Genomic DNA, 22,965 nt, shown 5'->3' with positions numbered 1-22,965 from the left:
ATAACTGATCTAAAACTGTCAGGCAAAAGATGCTTGAATTTTTCCTCTATCATAGAACTTTCTACTATTTTCCTCCAACACTTCTACCTCTGCTCAAGACCTGCACCTAGCATCCCTAAAGGGGCCTTACAGACTAGATTTGGGGCACTGAAGCACAGCACAGCAGAAGTTTATTTTCCTTACAAATGTAACCCAACAGACTTGCAGATACTGGATTTCTTTTCGGTCCAAGCAGATGAATAACATCACTAATCAATACCCAGTCAAAACTATATTTCTCCTGCCATATGTGGTTCTCTTCACCACAGAAATTCTGCACTCGGATATTCCATATGGCTACGCTGAGAACACTCTTAGGGCAGATGAGGCTGACAACGCACAGGGCGTCACCCCTCTGCCAGCCAGCTGGGTTAAGGCCAAAAGTGATTCATTAACTGAATACCTGCCAAACCACATTAACATTCTAAAGAATCTGACTGAGCAGGTGGGAATGGACAAAAAGCAGAAAGGAGATGAACTTGTGTTACTGGCAGACCCACTGTGACATCAGAACAGTGACAATTCCCATGATTATATTTGACTTTCCACAGAAACTAACTTCCAATCTGATCTAACTTTCAACTGACCTCCAAGAAAGCCCCAAACAAAACTCAGTACTGCCCACTCCTTTAAGAGATGCTTGGAAGGGGCTTAAAGAAAAACCTTTTCTTCTTTTAAGAACACTTATGTTTTTCCTAGTTTGCAGGGTGTGGAAAAAAACTTCCTTGTAAATTACCCAATATAAATCAAACATACTTTTCTATTTATAAGTTACTTGACTTTCCTGTTGTTCAGTAACTTAGGAACAAATCAGGGGCGCAGCTATTCTATAAATTTATAAAGGCAAACACAGCCACCACTAACTCACTGAAGCCTAGAGCAGTTCTGATCACTAGAGCTTTCTGTGATGAAGAGGTACCTGTACTGTCCAATGCATCGTCATTAGCTACCTGTGGCTCCTGAGCATCTGAAATTGTAATTAATTTAAATACCATATGTGTTCAAGTGGCTACTATACTGGACAGTGCAGCTCTGGAGAAACACACCTCACATGAAACACTGTTCATTAAGCATCTCAAGTTAGCAAGATTCTTTGTAATCATTTAATCAAACTGGCCAAATTTTTCAAAGAACAGATCCTGTGGAAGGGGGCAGCTGCAGAGTTAACACCTGGAATAAGATATGCGGACAGACCTGGCCCCAACCACACACATGCCAGAGCCACGTCGAGAGCAGGCAGGATGAACTCTAGCAGCAGTCTGATACCATGCAATCCAGCAAATATGCCACCAACACCCTTTAAAGATGGGTGGGGTTCAGCAGTTGGGGCAATGGGTGTATAAGTAAGAAAAGAGTAGATTTGGTTTTACTAGCTACACAGGACCTGTCTCCTTTCCTATAGGGAGGGAATGGCTCAAATAAAAAAATTAAAATGATGACTAAAATGCCAAACCTCTTTAATGCCATGTATTACCTTCACTCCCTTTGAATAAGGAAACCTCTGCATCAAAGTAATGAACATAAGCAAACTTTCCCTCTGCTTCCAGAAAAGTCTAAGTTCTATTGGGAATCTCACAAACATCTTAAACCACAATGAAGGAAAAAGCCTATCTGGGGGCTTGCTAGGTGGCGCAGTGGTTAAGAATCCACCTGCCAATGCAGGGGACACGGGTTCGATCCCTGCTCTGGGAAGATCCCACATGCCACGAAGCAACTAAGCCCATAAGCCACAACTATTGAGCCTGTGGGCTGCAGCTACTGAAACCCACGCGCCTAGAGCCTGTGCTCCCCGCAATAAGAGAAGTCACGGCAATGAGGAGCCCACGCACCACAATGAAGAGTAGCCCCCGCTCACTGCAACTAAAGAAGGCCCATGTGCAGCAACGAAGACCCACCACAGCCAATAAATAAATTAATTTTAAAAACCCAATAAACATTTATTAAAAAAAAAAAAGCTGATCTGAAGGGGAGGACGTCAGTCAACTGTGTTTCCCTAATGGCACCCACACTGCACAGTAGTGCAGAGACCACTAATCTCTGGAGCAGAACTTCTCACAATTCTCCCTGCGCTGGGCAAAATGTCTCCAAACAGGAAGCCTGAAACACATTTTGCTGCTTACACGCTTTATAAACCTACCTTGGAGGCTAAGATAATCCTGAAAAGGCAGTGGGACAAGAAACACCTCTCCATACGTGTGCAGAGGGAGGGTCCCTTAGAATCCACATGCAGACAAAGGCCTCAAGTCTGCCACTAAACCAACAAGAATGTGCTCCTAAACACAGGGGCAACCTCCCTGCCTAAGAATTTATGGTCTGCCTGGACCTTTCCCAGGTGTGCCTATGACAGAGAGAAACCTAAGCTCAGAAGTAATGTGTTAGTCCTAATAAACAAACTCGAGGTTAATTTTTATGAAACTTCAAACACTCTAGGATGTGCTTTTCCATAGCCTCAAGCCATGTCTCAAGGCTGACTAAAACCAGCCGCTTGTGTCCTGAGGTAGAGACCCCCAGCTCTTAGAAACAGAGCTCCCAGATGGTTTTCACTTGTCTACAAAAATTGCTGGAAGGTGGTGGTGTAACTGAGAGATGAGACGAGTCTGACCACATTCTCCACCACACCTGTAGGAGAACCAAGGGGATGGGAACCAAGCCTCGCTCAGCCCAGTGACATCTAGTAAAAACTGCATGGACATCGAAAAAAAAAGGATACAAATCTCACTTAAAAAAAGTTTTTTTTTTTAAAGAAAAGGAGAAATGATCTCCCTTCCGGTCAAACATTAAAATATTAGCCACAACTTGAGAATAAGAATCATCAAACTGGCAGATATTTTAAACCTGCCTCCTCACCCCCAGCCCAAGAGCTGCCGAACACCATATCATCACCAATGACAAATCAGGTGTGACCAAGTATTAACAAAGCAAAATAGAAGCAGATTATAAAGTAAGACGATATTAAAAATGTAAAGGCCTAAAGCTTGGCTAAAGAAAGGAAGGATTTTGCAGCTAGATTTTGGCAGCTAATTAAGCCTCAGCTCTAGTCTTTGCAGTTTAATAGTATCTCCCCGAATTATTTCTTCCTTCCACGCTTTGCAGTAAACTGCTGTCTTAGTATTTAAATGTCATAAAAGCAAGCAAGAAGCTGGGGCTACCTAATTCCTGTATTCCAGTTCCTGGAGGGTGGCAAACACCAACAGCAGCCGGGTTAGGAAATGATGCAATGAAAAGCCCTGTCTCTCTCAGGCAGAGTGTCTGGTTTCCAGGGCAGAGAACAACTCGATACAATCAGGAGAACGGGCAAATCATCTGACAGCAGCACCAAGAACCAAGCAGTCCCTTTGGAGATTAGCCTCAAATGGCCAAAGGACATCTCCCACATTTAATAATCCACAGTTCGTTCAATTCAATACACATTTAATCAGCCACGGTGCTAGACCTGACATCTAAGGATTTCACTAAACTTTATTTGACACTGTACTTGAATTATTTTACTTACTGGCTTGTTCTGGTATATGCGTGATACAGCATATTAGGCACCTGATTTTAATGTTAAAACCTTAATAGGATTCCTGGGATTAATACACACTTTGATCTACCAAATTATTTAAAGGTCTCCGATATGCAAGTGATCTTAATGTTCTGTAAGATTCTTAAAAACCACAGATCACTGTATTCACCACAATGACCACATTAACCAGGCACTTCACAGGAGGTAAGACTACAGAGTCTACAAACATTAAAATGATAAGGGAATATTATAAACTCTGTCCTTCATGCAGGGGCAGGAAACCTTGGCCACTGGTCCTGACTTACCCTCAACATGAAATCTTGGACTAACCTTCCACAGATCTGCATAAAACCCTCCAGTGGGAAGAACTCTGACCTGTATGTGCAGAAGCACTTGTATAATTTTTAAATCTAATAACTGAAGCGATGTAAGTAAGACACAGAGGATAATGGGGTTAAATGAATGCCCATTAGAAAATGTTATCACAACACAAAAATGCCTCATCTTCATTACCAAGCTTTGATATTATTGCAAAGAGCTATTTACTGAAGGATTGTTTTTTTCCTTTTCTTTTTTATAAATTTACTCCTTTATTTTATTGGCTGTGTTGCATCTTCGTTGCTGCACACAGGCTTTCTCTAGCTGCAGCAAACGGGGCTACTCTTCATTGTGGTGCACGGGCTCCTCTTGTTGTGGAGCACAGGCTCTAGGTGCATGGGCTTCAGTAGCTGTGGCACATGGGCTCAATAGTTGTGGCTCACGGGCTCTAGAGCACAGGCTCAATAGTTGCGGCGCACGGGCTTAGTTGCTCTGCGGCATGTGGAATCTTCCCGGACCAGGGCTCGAACCCGTGTCCTTTCCATTGGCAGGCAGATTCTTAATCACTGAGCCACCCAGGAAGTCCCTGTTTCCTTCTCGATAAGGACCTTAAATTACACAAACATAGCACTTGAGGAAAAAACCTGAACTATCAAATACAATGAGATTCTTTTGCTCTTCCTCCACCTCACTTTTTTGGGCAGATGCTTAATAAACGAAAGCTTTAAAATAAACATCTCCTCCATTAAACGAAGATTCAAAATTCTTAATTTGAATAACTTTATTCAGTCAGAAAAGAGGTCAAATATATATTTTTAAATCAACATGCTATTCTCATTTTAGAGTTTATTCTATAACAATAATCCAAAATATGGAAAATCCACCTAGACAGAGATTCATCACACTATATCACTGTTTATAGTCCTCAAAAGCCGTATGGAGGGGCTTCCCTGGTAGCACAGTGGCTGAGAATCTGCCTGCCAAGGCAGGGGATATGGGTTCAATCCCTGGTCTGGGAAGATCCTACATGCTGCGGAGCAACTAAGCTTGTGGGCCACAAATACTGAGCCTGTGCTCTAGAGCCTGTGAGCCACAACTAATGAGCCCATGTGCCACAACTACTGAAGCCTGTGCGCCTAGAGCCTGTGCTCTGCAACAAGAGAAGCCACCACAATGAGAAGCCCACACACCACAACAAAGAGTAGCCCCCACTCTCTGCAACTACAGAAAGCCCGTGCAAGCAACAAAGACCCAACACAGTCAATAAATAAATAAATAATTAATTAATTAAAAAAAAAAAAAAGCTGTATGGAATGCAAAGGTCCAATAATAGATGTGCTTTGATTAAACAGCCTTTTAAAAAATACACCTGGGGCTTCCCTGGTGGTGCAGTGGTTAAGAATTCACCTGCCAATGCAGGGGACACAGGTTTGAGCCCTGGTCCTGGAAGATCCCACATGCCTCGGAGCAACTAAGCCTGTGCACCACAACTACTGAGTCTGTGCTCTAGAGTCCGCGAGCCACAACTATTAAGCCTGTGTGCTACAACTACTGAAGCCCACATGCCTAGAACCCATACTCCACAACAAAAGAAGCCACTGCAATGAGAAGCCCTCGGATCGCAACAAAGAGTTATCCTGCTCTCTGCAACTAGAAAAAGCCCGCGCACAGCAACTAAAACCCAGCACAACCAAAAATAAATAAGTAAATTTAAAAAATAAAAAACAGGAGAAAAAAACTTTGTTTCTTTAAAAAAAAGAGTACACCTGCCATTATCTGTGTAAAGATAGATTTTTAGAAAGAACACGTTTAACTACATAAACATGCACACTGAAGAGAAGGTGGGAACACAGACTAACAGCAGCTGTGATGAGGTGACTGACCATGAGCATTTTCTTTTTCATCTATTCAAGGTTGGAATAATGTCACTGCATTTTCTTGCCAATATTATCAAAATGTTGGCCAACCTTGAACTGCTTTATAAGGAGGGCTCTGACCTGGAGATTCAGAAGTCTGCCCTCCAACTACACTAAACTCAAGTCTAAGAGTAATCCTTTCAAAATGTGCACAAAGCTCAACTAGTTACCACGTGACTGACGTGACCTTCAACTTTTTAATAAATGTATTTATTTATTTATTTATTGGATTTATTTTTTTATTGGCCGTGTTGGGTCTTTAATGTTGCACATGGGCTCTCTCTAGTTGCGGTGAGCTGGGGGGGCTACTCTTCATTGTGGTGCGCGGGCTCCTCATTGTGGTGACTTCTCTTGCTGTGGAGCATGGGGTCTAGGTGCGTGGGCTCCAGCAGTTGCGGCACATGGGCTCAATAGTTGTGGCTCATGGGCTCTAGAGCACAGGCTCAACAGTTCTGGCACACGGGCTTAGTTGCTCCATGGCATGTGGTATCTTCCCAGGGCAGGGCTTGAACTCGTGTCCCCTGCATTGGCAGGCAGATTCTTAACCACTTCGCCACCTAGGAAGTCCCGAGCTTCAACTTTAAACACAATGGCTTTACATGCGATTGTAAAATGTTTTTCACCTGGTCTAATTTAATCCAAACAATTATTTTATGAATAAGGCAAAAATACCTCCTCCATATAGGTTTTTATTCTCTAATTATTTGTAAAGAGAGAAAGATAAATTCAGATAAAACACCCTTATATCTTCTCCTCCCATGTGGGACACCCCTACCCTCAGCAATCTTCCAAAGTGGAGGTGATTCTCCTGCCAAGGACTATTTGTTTCAATTACGGTTCTGCTTTTTCAGTCTCTACCGGGGCCCAGGACGCTGCTTTTGTACTACGTGAAATTACATTTAGCTATTCACCAAAGCCAAGTAAAACGATTCTGTTACTTCCCTTCCCGATGAATCTAACAGGATATGTGGAAAACTTCAAGGAACATAAGCTTTGGAGTCAAAGGGGCATGGTTTTTAAATGCAAGCACTCCCTTTTATATGGTTGTGGGCAGGTTATATAGTCTCTCTGAGACCAGTTTTCCCATCTGTAAAATGAAAGTATCACCCACTCCACAGGATGAAAAATATAGAAACATGAAAGCATTAAGCAGTGGATCCAGGACATTATGGAGGATCACTATCCTTCCTGCTCATCTCTGCAGTGTCTCTGTCCAGGTGACTACCAGGTAATTGGTAAAATAATTTGTAAGAACATGAAAAATCCTTACAACATGTTAGTAAAAAACAGAATGCAAAACTGGATCTTGCTAGATTTCCAACAAATAAAAAAAATCATATTATCTCTTGCAAATATGAAGAACTTAAAAGGAAATACATTACTTTCCTTTTTAATATAATGCAGTATCAGTGAAGATATATGGGAAATTGGACTATAGGTTGATCTCTTAAAAACATTTATATTTTGGGACTTCCTTGGTGGTCCAGGGGGTAAGACTCTGCACTCCCAATGCAGGGTGCCCAGGTTAAATCCCTGGCTGAGGAACTAGATACCACATGCCACAACTAAGAAGCTCGCATGCTGCAATTAAAGGCCCTGCACATGGTAACTAAGACCTGGAGCAGCCAAAATAAATAAATAAATAAATATTTAAAAAATTATATTTTATAAATCTTAAGCATGAATAAACTTTTAAACATATTTATTTACTTATTTATTTGGTTGCACTGGGTCTTAGTTGTGGCAGGCCGGCTCCTTAGCTGTGGCTTGAATTCTCCTTAGCTGCAGCACTTGGGCTCCTTAGTTACTGCATGTGAACTCTTAGTTGCAGCATGCATGTGGGATCGAGTTTCCAGACCAGGGATCGAACTCGGGCCCTCTGCATTGGGAGTGTGGAATCTTAACCACTGTGCCACCAGGGAAGTCTTAAGCATGAATAACTTTTTAAAGTTACTTAACAAATGTTAGCTTTTCTTGTCCTTTACCTGATACCTGTCTGGGGCTCCACTCCTAAGGAGTCCCTGTTTTATTTGCCCCTATTAACCTCCCTTGCCCCTTAGTCTATCCAGGATTCCTGCCCCACTGTCACCGCCTGATGCCTGGCACATAACTGGCAGTTCTTTCCTCCCAGTATGTACCACTTTAAAACAAAAGAGTCAACCCAGTTGCATAATCTAAATGGTTGCTATCAGCCCTAGTCCAGAAGAGAGACCTCTATACGATAAGTGCCAATGAAATGCTCTCAGAAAAGGTTTAGTCTTTTCGATGAATGAAAACTCAACTTTCTGGTATTGTTCTAGTCTTCTGTCTTTTAAGGAAATAAAGGGGAAATATTACAATATGCAATACAGAGAAACGGCACAAAGAAATCCTTCAACTGTTGAAAGCTGCCCCCAACCCAAAGGAGCCAGTCTGTAATGAGTCACTGAAAGGTGTGGATGCTTAAGACAACTCATCAGCACAACTAAGAAAGCATCTCATACACATATCGCTCCAGGTGCAGTACTCTGCTGTGAGGTCTCATGCAACGCTACTGTCCCTGCTGTGGCATCTCATGAGACTTCACAGCAAGCTACTGGGAGCAGCCTGGTTTTTTCTCAGACGTTCACCTAATATGGAGAAGGGGCTCTAAAATATGCCTCAATCATTGTCTACTTCATACAGACCAAGATCACCAGGATCTCTCATTGTTTGGAACTCATATGGTTGTTCACACCCACAAACAGGTAACAATTATGTCCGCAGGAACATCAGGTAGCACGGCTTTGTATGAATACTGCGTATATACCACACATAAGAAAAGATGTTCTGGTTTAGCTGTCTTTAAAGAGCCCAGGAACAAGAGAAGGCCCTTTAGAGCTAGAAGGCTAGGACAAGAGGTCAGAGAGATGCAAGGGACAACCGTTATGCCGCTGTACCACCTGCTGGGCTGAATGTGACTCCTGACTTTAAGCAGACCCTTTGTTCCTCCCATTTTTACTGAAGGCTGTCACTGTCAATTTCTTTGCCCTCCAAACATAAGAACTCCTTGATAAACTCAGCTTTCAAAGTAATTTTATTCAAGAGGGTGCATCTTGAGACTGTTACCAAATCCCAAGGAGTGACAAAACACCACATGTTAAACACACAAGGACAACCTCCAGATACACACAGAAGAGGACAGAATAGGTCCTTGCTCCTTACCTGGGCGATGGCTGCCTCATTGTCGGCCAATCCCAGTAAAAAGATCCGGACTTTGTCGATCTTCACCGGGACTGTTCTGCCTCTCCACTCCACTTCACTCATAGTGGCTGCCTGCTTGGCTCGAGTCTGAGTGATCAATGCCTGGAAAATGGTTTCAAAAAGTTAAAGCTTTAACTGTGAATATGAGTGAACAAGGTGAAAATCAGAGGAAATTATCACTTGTCTCTTTCTATAACTAACATATTACATAGAGTATATACAAATTTATATTTAAATTCCTCCTCGGTATCATATTTTTTAGCATACAGAAGCTCAAATATGCAAAGGACATAACAGAAGGCTAACGAGAGCAACACTAAGTTTTTATAAGGGTGTAAGGAGAAAAGCATCACAAGCAGAAATGTACATCAGTAGAAACTTACTAAAAATAATTCATCAGTATGTATCAAAAGCTTCCAAAACATTCAATTCCACTTTTACAAATTTATCCTAAGGAAATAACTAAGAATGAGTACAAAAACGGGGGACCTAGATATTCATGGTAATACCAGTTACCACTTTAAACAATCAACAACGAGCGGTCAAACAAAACATGTACCACAATGTAATACCATGCGGCCATCAAAACTGAAGTGCAAAAAATGCATGTGACATTAAATTTAAGAAGCATGTTACTAAACACTGTATACTGAGGACCTATTTTCAAAACATATGCCTTTTTATCTACATATAGAAGTTTGCAAGATATTCACATTAAGAATAGTGGTTACCTCTGAGTAGTAGCCCACATAATTTTTTTCTCCCCCAATCTTTTATATTTCCTACTTTTTCTATGAGTAACAAAGTAAGAAAGTTGAATACTTTAAAATATTAAGGGAATTGTCTGGCGGTCCAGTGGTTAGGACTTGGCACTCGCACTGCCAGGGGCCCTGGACTGGATCCCTGGCTGGGGAACTAAGATCCCACAAGCCACGCAGCACGCTCTCTGCCCGCCCTCCAAAAAAATCAAGTGAAAAAAGTTTACATATAAATATGCATATATTAACAGCAATTATTCCTGGATGATGGGATATGGGATTACTGGACTTTTTTCAAACCAAAGACTTTTCACAAAAATGTGCATACTAGATTACCTCCAATTTTTCAGCCAGGAGACCCTCAGTGCCCCCAGACCTCAATCTCATCTGCATGAGTTCATTGATAGCTGACTGGTCCCCTGAGAAAAAGAGAGATATTGAGTGGAAAAATCCTTAAGGGTCTTGTCTGTTCCCTCAAGAGAACCACTAGATTCAACTTCAAGCTCTTTCCCCTCCACAAGCACGTTTTAGTGAATCCTCAGTCCTTTCACAAAGCTCTTGGTGAATACAGAAGACGGCAGGGCCAAAACAGAAGGGAACTGCCTTCTGGATTTGGAGCAGAGCTGATTCAATTCTACTTTTTTCATCAACCAAAACCCACACCAAAGATGTAAGCAAGGGAGAGGAAAGAAAGTGAAAGAAATTCTCTAGGCTCTCTGAGATGAACTTCCACCAAGCCCTCAGATGCCCAGCACGGCCGCGCTCACCAATGTTATATGCACAGTAGCGGATGTTGGGTGAGATCTCCTCCACACGCTGGTTGTACAGCACAGCCTGCTCTTCTGTGAAAGCGCTGGCCAGCTTCTCGTAGATAGTCCTGCAAGGAAAGAAACACCACGGTTCACAGCAGCCTCGCTTCAAGAAAATAAGCTCACAAGGAACACAGAAAACACCAGAACGGGAATGTTCTGAGGCTGAAAGAGAACAAGCAACATTTCTAAAGAGAAGAAAAAAAGAAAGGAATTGTAATAACTTTCACAGAAACAATCGTTAGCTGATGTGCAGCTTGAATGTCACAGCCTGTGGACCCGAGGACTTACTTGCATTTGTTAAAAGCCTCGATGGCGGCTTTCCACTCTTGGTGCTCAAACCGCAACATTCCTGAGAGGTAAGCTGTGTAAGCCTGCAAGGCGACGGGAAAAGAAACTGCTTCAACACCCAAGAACCAGTGTTACAGCCCAATCTCCTCTACTTGCTCTGAACTTTGATATCAAGAATACAGAGAGATTCAGGTTGATTCTAAAAGAAAAAAATGTATTTCACTAATAAAATGTGATACATAGGTAATTCTATGATTCATTTTATTGATACTTCCCAGGAGAGAACTTCAAAATAAAGAAAATTTGTTCTCTTCATTTTACTTAGCAACCCGCTTCTGGACTATAACATAAGCATCAGGAGTTGAATATAAACTCGAAATATCTTTCATTTCTTTTCAAATATTCATTAAGAAAAAAATTCTTATTTTGTGAACCTCCCAGATAGAAGTTCTCCACGTACATAAGAAGCATGGGCTTTCTTAAAAGTGAGAACTAACTGTTAAAAACCAAGAGCTCAAAAACAACAGCCAACTTCACCTTTGAAAAGCAAGATTCGGTTTTTTCTTCTCCTGACTAGCAACATATGATGTAAGGAACTCTGTTCTGTTTAACTGCATTTTTTTTAAGTCACATCTCTAATCTCCACAATAAAGCAAAGCTGACATTAAGACACTAACCTTAAAAAAAAAAAAAAAAAAAAAGACACTAACCTGAGCCTCCAGCTTGGTCTTGGCGTCCACACGATTGCTCTCACACAAGCGCTCCAACTCCTCCGCATGCTTCACAGCTTTGCGCAGGCGAGACAACAAGTGGAACCGTTTTCGGGGTTCGGTGTTGGCCTCCTGTTTGAGCTGCATGGCATAGCTCCAGGCTCTCTCAGCATCCATCAGAACCAGGAGCAAGTATCTAAACCAGAGACATAGTGGGCCAACTGAACAGCAGAGGCAGGAGCACCAGACTCAGATACTCTCTGAGGTGCAACCTTCGGCCTCTCAACTTTTCCCTATGCTCTCCCTCACCTTCCTCCTCAGAGCTGCTTTTCAGTATCAACCAGTGCTCCCAAATTGGCACCTCTGATAGGTTTCTAACCACCTACCAGACACATCTCATTGAAAAGCCTGTTATGGCCTCAAACTTGGCAAACCCAGACTTACCCCTCCCAAATTTAGAAAATAAAGGCAGTCTAGGCACATAACCCAGCCTTATCTTTGAATCATATCTCCTTCATCCCAACTCAATCAGAAACCAAGTCCTTAAGAAGCAGTGTATATATATCTCTATCCATGTACACATATGTATATATGTATGTGCATATATATGTGTGTGTGTGTTTTTACTGAAGTATAATTGACTTAAAATATTATATTAGTTTCAGGTGTACCACACAGAGATTAGCTAACTTTACGTGCTAGGAAATGATCACCACAGTAAGTCTAGTTAGCATCCGCCCCCACACAAAGGTATTACCACATTACTGACTACAGTCCCTATGCTGTGCATTACATCCCCGTGACTCACTTACTTTATAACTGTAAGTCTGTACCTCTTAACCCCTTCCCCTATTTCGTGCACCCCCTTCCACTTCCCTCCTCTCTGGCAACCACCAGCTTGTTCTCTATGAGTCTGTTTGTTCGTTTGTTTTTTAAATTTCACATATAAGTGAGACCATACAGTCTTTCTCTAATTTCACTTAGCATAGTACTCTGTAGGTTTATCCATGTTGTCGCAAATGGCAAGATTTCAGTCTTTTTTATGGCTGAGATACATGTGTGTAACCTGATCTTGCTTTTAAAAGGTGACGTTGGCAGGACTTCCCTGGCGGTCCAGTAGTTAAGAATCCACCTTCCAATGCAGGGGACACAGGTTCGATCCCTGGTGGGGGAACTAAGATCCCACATGCCACGGGGCAACTAAGCCTGTGACTTGAGAGCCCGCAAGCCACAACCAGAAAGCCCACATGCTGCAACTATTGAGCCCACACACAACTAGAGAGAAGCCCATATGCCACAATGAAGAACCCGTGCCGCAACTAAGACCCGACACAGCCAAATAATAGGTAAATATCAAAAAAAAAAAAAAGGTGAAGTTGGCATCTCTTGTTTTTGCTTCTGAGCTCTTGCTTTAAATATAGATATAGACATAAAACCTTCTTCATCCATCTATCAATGCACGCTTAGGTTGCTTTCATATCTTAGCTATTGTAAACAATGCTACAATAAACACTGGGGTGCATCTCTTCTTTAATTAGTGTTTTTGGGTTTTTTTCAAATAAATATCCAGAAGTGGAATTGCTGAGTCGTATATTTCTATTTTTAATTTTTTGGGGAAATCTCTGTACTGTTTTCCACAGTGACTACACGAATTTATGTTCCCACCAATAGCACGAGGGTTCCCTTCTCTCCACATCCTCACCAAAACTTGTTATTTCTTGCCTTCTGCTAACAGCTATTCCGACAAGTGTGAGGTGGTATCTCATTGTGGTTTTGATTTGCATTTCCCTGATAGCTAGTGATGTGGAGCATCTTTTCAGGTGCCTGTTGGCCATCTGTATGTCTTCCTTGGAAAAATTTCTATTCAGATCCTCTGCCCAATTTTTTTTTATTTTAAGATTTTTTTGATGTGGACCATTTTTAAAGTCTTTATTGAATTTGTTACAATATTTGCTTCTGTGTTATGTTTTGGTTTTTTGGCCGCAAGGCATGTGGAATCTTAGCTCCCCCACCAGGGATCGAACCCACACCTGCTGCACTGGAAGGTGAACTCTTAACCACTGGACCACCAGGGAAGTTCACTTTTTAACTGAATTGTTTGTTTTTTTGATACTGAGTTGTATGAGTTCTTACATATTTTGGATATTAACCCCTCATCAGATATATCATTTGGAAATATTTTCTCCCATTCAATAGGCTGCCTGTTCATTTTGTTGACAGTTTCTTTCTATGTGCAGAGAGAGGCAGTATACTGAAGTGGTTAAGAGCCTGTGTTGGAATCTCAGGGCCACCACTCACTAGCTGTGTGACTTTGGGCAAAATACTAACCTTTCTGTGTTTCACTCTCCCATGTAGTAATACATATAACACACTTAGACCAGAGCCTGGCACTTACTAACTGCTATCAATATATAAGTTAGCTACTTTATCATTGCTATGGTGAATCTTTCTTTAAACTACTGCCTTGATTAATCTTCCTTTAATTGCAGCTTAGCCTTGTTTCATAATATAACAGACTCTTCCTAACTTGATCACATCAGATTTAATCAATACCTCCAGCTACATACCATCATGCTCTAGTTTTCTGACCACGTCTCCTACACCAAACTCCAAGCCTCCTGGCTGCCTGAGCAGTAGCTAAAAACTGCCCAGAGCGTTACTGTTCCTACAGTGCAAGGATACCATGGCACACTGTTTCCCCGACACAGAATGTCTTTTCCTCTCACAAGTCCTTAAAGGTCCAGCCTTCTCCATGCAGGCTTCCCGGCTTCCCCATCAAGAGCCCCCAAACTAATTTCTCCCAAGATTTCAGAATTCTTATGAGTAAACGACACACAATATGGCAGTTTTGCTATCTTGTAGTGTTCCCTGTTCTGTACTTAACCAACATCTCTCAACAATATCAGCATCAATGAGGTTAAATAACTATGCCTCCGCACCTCTTTACATCCAATATAGTGTCCAGCTCAGTTCTGGCCACATACTTGACCAGGGGGCAGCAAACTTTTTTGTAAAGGGCCCAACAGTGTTTTAGGCTTTATAGGCCATATGGTCTCTGTCGCAACTACTCTGCTGCTGTAGCACAAAAGCAGCTATAAGCAACACCTAAACAAATGGTATGGCTGTATCCCAATAAAACTTTATTTACAAAAAACAGATGGCAGGAAGATCAATTTGGCCCTCAGGTCAAAGTCTGAGGACCTGACCCACAGACTTTTTTTTTTTTTATTTTTATTTTTTTTTATTTTTGGCACACGGGCTTAGTTGCTCCGTGGCATGCGGAATCTTCCTGGAGCAGGGATCGAACCCATGTCCTCTGCATTGGCAGGCAGATTCTTAACCACTGCGCCACCTAGGAAGCCCACCCACAGACTTTTAATACATGTTGTTTGACAGAGTAATCCTGTCATGTTAAGCATGAATGCATTCAGCACTTTAATACAAAACCCTTATGTAATAACTTACACATGGCCAGATTTCACTTAAGATACACTGATTTAGGTAAGCACTCATACACTGAAATTTGCATTCTAGAAACCTTACCTAATAACCAATTAGAGTCTAATCACTGACTTCAACATTTACCATTCCACAACAGTTCCTAAACAAGTTACAGAGTCCCTTTGAGCCTCAGTTTCCTCATTTTATAACATAGGAATAGTAAAGATGCCTATTCCACAGAGCTGCTAAAACAATCACATGAAATAACCAAAGAGTTTGGCACAAGACCTGTCACTTTGTAATTGTTTGATAATGTATTAGCAAGATGTATTCAGCACTTAGCACTGAGCAGTCAATACCTGTTATCAGTCAGAAGATCTTCAGTTACTTTTTTCCCTGTGAATTTGTGTCTGTTCCCCATCTTGAAGTTGAGTGTTTTCCGAAGACGTCTCTGTCTACGGGAACAGTAGCCCCTGTAAGAAACCACAACCAAAAATCATTCAGCCAAGCTGATAGTACTTTCAGTAGTAAATTCTATAATAAGGTAAGGTCAAAAGTTTGCGGTATTCTATTTATGGTGGCTATAGATACCACCATCCTCTTGCAAACATTTATTGAGTGGAAACATGCAAGGCGGTATAACTGGTATCACAGAAAACATGAAGAGATAGGGGACACAGTACCCATTATCAAAGGACCCACACTCTAGTTGGAGAGAATCATGCAGATAATATGGCGACCAAAAAAACAAGGCTAATGTCAAACTGAGTGGACAGGATACGAGTAATCATTCTCTGCTCGTTAACTCCCTTTGCTGGAATGGACATATCATTGGCCCTGAAAGAATGAGTAGGATTCTGATAGATGTGAAAGGGAAGAAGGAGCAGCCTGAGGGAGACTGTGATGACAATGAAGACGTGGAGAAAGGAACTGAAGGCATATTTGAAGAAAAATGAGAAGGTTAATTAGGATATCACCAAGAAATACTATAAACATCACCTCTTATGCCAAGCCTCTGTCTTCTGTACTCATGCAGCTTTTTATTTACTTCTACTACAGTATGAGGGCATTATATTTATGTGTATATATCTTTTTTTTTTTTTTTTTTTGGGCACACGGGCTTAGCTGCTCCGTGGCATGTGGGATCTTCCTGGAGCTGGGATCAAACCCATGACCTCTGCATTGTCAGGCGGATTCTTAACCACTGCGCCACCTAGGAAGCCCGGCGTTATATTTATGTTTACATGTGTCTCATTATTATAACTCCTTTAGTGCAAAGATGATTTTATTTTCAAATTTCCCCCAATCTCTTAGCACAGTGCCTAACATACAGATGTGCAATAAAGGTATTTCAACTAAATTAGTGTAAAATTACATGTAAAATTTTACCACCCTTAATTAAAAAATATAGCATAAAATTTACAATAGAAAATGATATTTAAATGATACTTCAAATCTCAGTCTTAAACTTACCAAGGCACAGGTTATTAAAAAGAAATAATAGTCTGATCAAACTTATGAACTAGACCTTTTCGCTTGATTCATAATTATGCTTTAATTATCACTTACCTTTTTACATAAAAATCAAATGGAACACACACATTATGGATAGAAATATAAACTGGTAAAAATTTTCTGGCAACATGGATACATTTCAAGATCCTTAAAAATGTTCACACTCCCTGAACTGACAGTCTGCTTCTATACTACGCTATACTAAAGAAACAACCAGAAATACAAAGAGGTATGAACAGAGATTCATGGGAAGAAAATTTTTAAATCTACAAAACTGGCTATCACATAAATAACCAACATGGGAATTCCCTGGTGGTTCACTGGTTAGGACTCTGAGCTTCCATTGCTGGGGGCCCAGGTTCCATCCCTGGTCCGGGAACTAAGATCTCGTGAGCTGTGCAGCATGGCCATAAATAAATAACCAACCAACTTGGGGGAATAGGTAAGTAAATTATGGTATGTCTATACACTGGGTTATAATGCAACTAATAAAAATCACGTGTATGGAACACTTTTAAAGGAATGGAGAAATACATACCATATAATGTTCGGCAAAAAAGCGGGATACAAAGTTGTACAGAATATGAACAACTTATGAAAAAATGCATAGGAAAAGACTAGAAGAGGACGTTCCTGGCGGCCCAGTAGTTTAGACTCTGCTTCCCTTGCAGGGGGGCAGGGATTCAATCCCTGGTCGGAGAAATGAGATCCCACATGCCGCTGGGAGCGGTCCAAAAAAAAAAAAGAGAGAGAGAGACTACAAGAACAAACACACTTTTGGTAGGCACACATATGCAAATATATTTATGTAGTAAAAGACATAAAAATGGACTAAAAGGTACACATCAAAGTCAATTTTATGTTATGTATATTTTACCACCAAAAATAATTAAAAATACAACATTAAAAAAATTAATAATAACTAGAAGAAAAAAAAAATCAAAAAGTGGAGTCAACCAATAGCCATTCAACTAGGGAACAAAAGCAGACTGTGGTTCATCCCTGCAATGGAATCCTACTGAACAATATGTTAGGTGAGAGAATCTAGCAAGGCTATGTTCTGAAAAAACCAAACTATAACGACAGAAATCAGAACAGTGATTGCCAACAGCTGGAATATAACCAGATTCTATAATATGGTTAAGAAAAAAAAAAAGATTACCGTAACTGCTTGTTATTTTCAGCAGAAGCCGCCCATGTATCTGGAACGTTATGAGGCAAAATGGATAAAAAGACTGGCTCCTTTTAAATTTGAAAATCAAGAATCTTTTTGAGAAGTCAATGTAAGTTAAGAACTAGACTTCCTAGGTATAGTTTCTGGTATAGGAGAGTAAGTAGGATAGTAACAAGAGCAAACCAAGTTTGAATATTCCACAGAGATTTCTATACATCTTGCATATGATACTAACCTGTACCTCTGAAAATCACCATGCCGTAAACCATGCTGCTGCTGGGATTCCTTAATAATCTGGAGAACTAGAGCCAAGATCAAGGAAAAGCTTACAGTGACAAGAATCCAAATAACTCAGAACATTCATCTATATGTTAGTACCAACAGTCTATATCTGTATCAAACCACAGCACATTAAACATTTCTGAAATACTTCATATATTAACTAGTGAAATCTCTGGTAACCATTTTCAGTAGCTATCTTGTCATAGGACAGGGCCAGGGCTAAGCATGTAGAAAAGCTGACTGCCTGAACTGTTGCTAGTTTCAAACTAAAAAAGGAGGGCATCATTAGCCATCGAGGATTAAAGAGACCCAGCAGCTTAAATAAAGCTGCTAGATTCTAAATGCTGTCTACATTTGGGGTGGTTCCCAGTGATTTACTCCTGGACCCAGCATTTTACTCATTCAAGCAGAGTCAGGTTATAAATGATGTGTACTACTTCTCTATTTGCATAACCTCCTACACCTGCCAGATCTGACTTTAACAGCTGTGATGCTGCATGTGCCTATGGTGAGCACATGACAACCAAACCAGGCCACAGTTAAAATACTAGTTTTTCTTTTAAAAGACAAACCCTGACCAAATTCTCCTTTGTAAGAATCTTAAAATACTTTAAGATTACGTCCCAAACTTTAGGAAGTCCAGTGACCTTTGTCTACAATTTCAGTTTTCTTTTAAAGTTTCCTCATTACTCCTTTCTAGGGATATTTTAAAATGCTGAACAATAAAAGGACTATTTCAATAAATAAAAAGAGACAAGGAGATATAAGATTTGTAATAAAGTCAAGGCATTCTAACATCCATTCCGAAGGACACCACCAGTTCAAAAAGTAAAACTTCAACCCCCTGAAAACTTCACTATATTAAGATGTCAACCTAGATGTATTATTTCAGAAATTCACCTACATTTTCTCCACTACTTATTCATTTCAAAAAGCCACAAACTAATGTCATAAACACTCAACTGTGATACACTCTGATAAAAACTAGACTCCTCCAGCTCATCTGAATGACCCTCAACAAGATAAAATGCCTACAGACCTATTATGAAAGCTACACAAGTAACGTTAACAACCTACGATGATTTATATTCAAAATGGGCAATAAGCTTTTCCTTAGAACAGTCAACCGTTGCCTCCACTTCCAGAGCATCAAACTAATTTATATTATCCATTCTCCCACAGCTGTCAGACAGAAGTATTAAGCCAAAAGGTCAAGACTGCAGTTTCCGCTCCCCAGTTCAGTGGCCCCAGGTGCCAAGGCAGTAGCTCACCAGAGTGGCCAGGGTCAGCCCCATCACCAGCCCTCCAACTGAGCAATGGCGGAGAAGCTGCAGAAAGCTGCCCAATATTCCGGTGCCGCTTCAAAGAAGAGGACGTTCCTCAGACCGGCGGGCAAAGGAGAGGCGAGGAAAGGCCAGTCGAAAACCAGACCCTGGAACTCTTAAGTGCCAAAAAGTAGGGGCGAGATAGACTGCAACCCTCGGCCTCTCCTGCCCAAGACATGCCGGGACCCGCCGCCTCTCCCGCCCCCGGCCCGCCAGATCGACACGTAGTCATTGCGAGTTAGGCCCGACTACTGCAGGATACTCTCCAAACTCAGGCTATCCCCGAATTCTTTGTTTGCCTTCGATCCAGCTGAAGGCCGTTCGTTTTCCTTATTTTCCTCTCCTCCGGCGCCGCGTCCACCACCGCTACCGCCGCTGCCCCCGCCGCTGCTGCTACCGCCGCCGCCGCCTCCAGGAACCTGTTTCTCAGCAGCCATCTTGCCCCTGCGCCGCAGAGCAGGACGGGATAGAGGAGGCGGGACGACCGGGGCGAGAGAGAGCTGGGCGGCTCGGGCGGGCTGACGGGATAGCGGCGGACTCCGCCACCGACGGCCCTGCCCGCAGGCCGTGGCCACTTGTTGGAGCGCGCCTGCGCATGGCCTCGGCTTCTGGGTCTCGAGTCGGTGGCGGGCTAGGCCGAGGGCCCGAAGGCGCGAGGAGACCGTAGCCTCTGAGGTTTCCGCGGGGCAGTGCTAGTTGCCGTCCACCGAGGGTAGAGGACCCGGAGATGTCTCCTTTCCCCACGTCCCGCGTACAGAGAGCGCGGGCAGTTGGATAAGACCTTTGGATTTCGGAGTGTCTACTTCCCCGGGGACTCGGGAGATGGGGCCTGGGAGGAACCGCGTCTGCCTGCGCCTTCCTCTGGAGCCGACCGTAATGCAGGGACTTTTCCAGATGGATGGGGATCTGTTCCCTTCTCTGGACTTTGGGACGAGCAATCCGAGGAGGACGTGTTGAAGAGAGGAATACGGTGAATCTTCGCTCTGCAGCATGGCACTGCGAGGTCTGGAGTCTGAGCCCCGCAGCTCCCATTCTGGCTCTGCCATTACTGGTTGGGAGATGTTGGGCAAATAATCTCCCTCTAAACCTTTTCCCCTCATCTGTGAATGGGGATAACCAATTAGGACGGTTATGAAGACTAAATGAAATGGTGCATTTTTAAAGCAAGTCTGCGCTAATCATTAGGGAAATGCAAGTCAAAACCACAGTGAGATATCACCTCACATCCATTAGGATGGCTACTATTAAAAAAAAAAAACAGAAAATAACATGTATTGGCGAGGATGTGGAGAATTTGTAACCTTGGTGCACTTTTGGTGCAAATATAAAATGGTACATCCACAGTGGAAGACAGTGTAGCAGCTCTTCAGAAAATTAAAAGAATTACCATATGATCCAGCAATTCTACTTCTGGGTATATATCCAACAGAACTGGAAGCAGGGTCTTGAGATATTTGTACACCCACGTTTATAGCAGCATTATTTACAATAGCCAACAAATGGAAGCAACCTAGTGGCCCTCAAGTGATAAGTAAAATACGGTCCATGCATATAATGGAATATTTTTCAGCCTTAAAAAGGAAGGAAATTCTGACACACGCTACATGATTGAAGCTTGAAAATATTGTACTAAATAAGCCAGTCACAAAAAGACAGATATGGTATGATTCCACTTACATGAGGTATCTAGTGTAGTCAAATTCATAGAAAGTAGAACGATGGTTGCCAGGCGCTCAAGGCAGGGGAAATGGGGAGTTATTGTTTAATGAGTGTAGAATTTCAGTTTTGCAAGATCAAAAAGTTCTGGAGATTGGTTGCACACCAATGTGAATATACTTAACACTACTGAACTGTACACTTAAAATATTTAAGGTGGCAGACTGTGTTTTGTATATTTTACCATGATTAAAAATAATTTGTAAAAAAGTAAGTCTCCCAAGTGTCTGTCAACAAATGAATTGGATAAATAGGATGTAATTATCATAGGATCCAATATTAGTTGGCCATAAAAAGGAATGAAGTACTGATGCAGGCTATGTTGAGGATGAATCTTGAAAACATTAGGCTAAGTGAAAGAAACCATATACCGAAGGCCACATATTGTGTGATTCCATTTTCATAAAATGTCCAGAATAGGCAAATCCATGGAGACAGAAGGAGTGGTTGCCTAGGGCTAGGGGTGGGAAGTGGGTTTCTTTTAGCAGGAACAAAAAATGTCCTAAAATTGATTTTGGTGATGGTTGCATAACTCTGTGAATATACTAAAAACCAAATGGACACTCTATATGGGTAAATTGTATGGTATGTGAATTATATTTCAATAAAGCTTTTTTAAAAAAGTAAGTCAGATCATGTTAGTTCTCTAGTCAAAACTCAGTAATGGTGCCTGTTTTTACTCAGACTAGAAGCCTTCCTTACAATGGAAGAAAGTCCTACATGCTATGCCTCTCACCCTCTCTCCTGCCAATCTCCTTCTTGTTCATTCAACTTAAGCCATACCACCCTCCTTGCTTATGGACATGTGCACACTCCTGCTTTAGGGCCTTTGCACTGGCTGTTCTACCTGGAATGCACTTCCCTTGGCTATCTGCTAGGCTAGCTCCCTCACCTCCTTTAAGTCTTTGCTCAAATGTCATCTTCTTAATAATGAGGCCTGCTTGACCACCCCATTTTATTTAATTTTATTTATTTATTTATTTATTTATTTATTTATTTATTTATTTATTTTATTGGCTACTCTGAGTCTTCCTTGTGCGCAGGCTTTCTGTAGTTGCGGAGAGTGGGGGCTACTCTTCTTTGCGGTGCTTGGGCTTCTCATTGCAGTGGCTTCTTTTGTTGCAGAGCACGGACTCTAGGTGTGCAGGCTTCAGTATTTGTGGCACGTGGGCTCAGTAGTTGTGGTGCATGGGCTTAGTTGCTCCCCTGCACTAGCAGGAGGATTCTTAACCACTGTGCCACCAGGGAAGCCCAACCACCCCATTTTATTTTTTTTTTCTTTCTTTTTTTTTTTTTTTTGGCGACGAGGATGGGATCCACCCCATTTTAAATTGCACCATCACCACCACGCCAGTATTCCCAATTCCCTCACCCTGATTTACTTTTCCTGCAAGTACTTATCAATTTGTAATTGATTAATAACTTGAGTTATATTTATTGTCTGTCTCTCCTGCTAGAAAGGAAGCTCATGAAGGTCCTTGATCTTTATAGAGCTTACCAGTAAATCCTAAGGACCCAGAACAGTGTCTGGAAAGGAGGAGGCATTTTATAAATGTGTGTTGAGTAAGTGAATGGTGGGACTTCCCTGGTGGCACAATGGTTAGAATCCACCTGGCAATGCAGGGTTCAATCCCTGGTCTAGGAAGATCCCATATGCCGTGGAGCAACTAACCACATGTGCCACAACTACTGAGCCTGTGTGCTACAACTACTGAAGCCCATGCACCTAGAACCCCAGCTCCACAGCAAGAGAAGCCACCGCACTGAGAAGCCCATGCACGGCAACGAAGAGTAGCCCCCACTTGCCTCAACTAGAGAAATCCCACGTGCAGCAACGAAGACCCAACACAGCCAAAAAATAAAATGAAATAAAATAATAAAAAATAAATGAATGGCAAGCATCTCAGAAACATGAACGGTTATTACCTTCCTATTCCATGAATA

At 41.8% G+C, this 22,965-nt stretch overlaps 1 protein-coding gene across 3 annotated transcripts in view; it reads right to left on the bottom strand.

Moving 5' to 3' along the window:
- Positions 1-19,774, bottom strand: part of SRP68 (signal recognition particle 68) — a 31,344-nt gene extending 11,570 nt beyond the window's left edge. The window contains exons 1-9 of one of the 3 annotated variants that reach the window (XM_057714890.1): positions 19,568-19,617; positions 17,934-18,000; positions 17,063-17,214; positions 15,369-15,482; positions 11,569-11,764; positions 10,859-10,941; positions 10,526-10,635; positions 10,095-10,177; positions 8,962-9,102 (exon numbers count right to left, since the gene is read on the bottom strand). In XM_057714890.1, the coding sequence (XP_057570873.1) occupies positions 8,962-9,102; positions 10,095-10,177; positions 10,526-10,635; positions 10,859-10,941; positions 11,569-11,764; positions 15,369-15,430 (675 nt within the window). In that variant the 5' untranslated portion in view covers positions 15,431-15,482; positions 17,063-17,214; positions 17,934-18,000; positions 19,568-19,617. Of the gene's footprint in view, positions 1-8,961; positions 9,103-10,094; positions 10,178-10,525; positions 10,636-10,858; positions 10,942-11,568; positions 11,765-15,368; positions 15,483-17,062; positions 17,245-17,933; positions 18,001-19,567 lie in introns of all 3 variants that reach the window. The other 2 variants (XM_057714889.1, XM_057714888.1) reach the window with 2 other exon arrangements.
- Positions 19,775-22,965: the final 3,191 nt, after the last annotated feature.

Source organism: Hippopotamus amphibius, chromosome 17 (assembly GCF_030028045.1).
Source record: "Hippopotamus amphibius kiboko isolate mHipAmp2 chromosome 17, mHipAmp2.hap2, whole genome shotgun sequence".
In the NCBI taxonomy this organism is placed as follows: Eukaryota; Metazoa; Chordata; class Mammalia; order Artiodactyla; family Hippopotamidae; genus Hippopotamus; species Hippopotamus amphibius.
The sequence above is the reverse complement of the archived record's forward strand: the minus strand, read 5'-3'. Positions and strand labels throughout refer to the sequence as shown.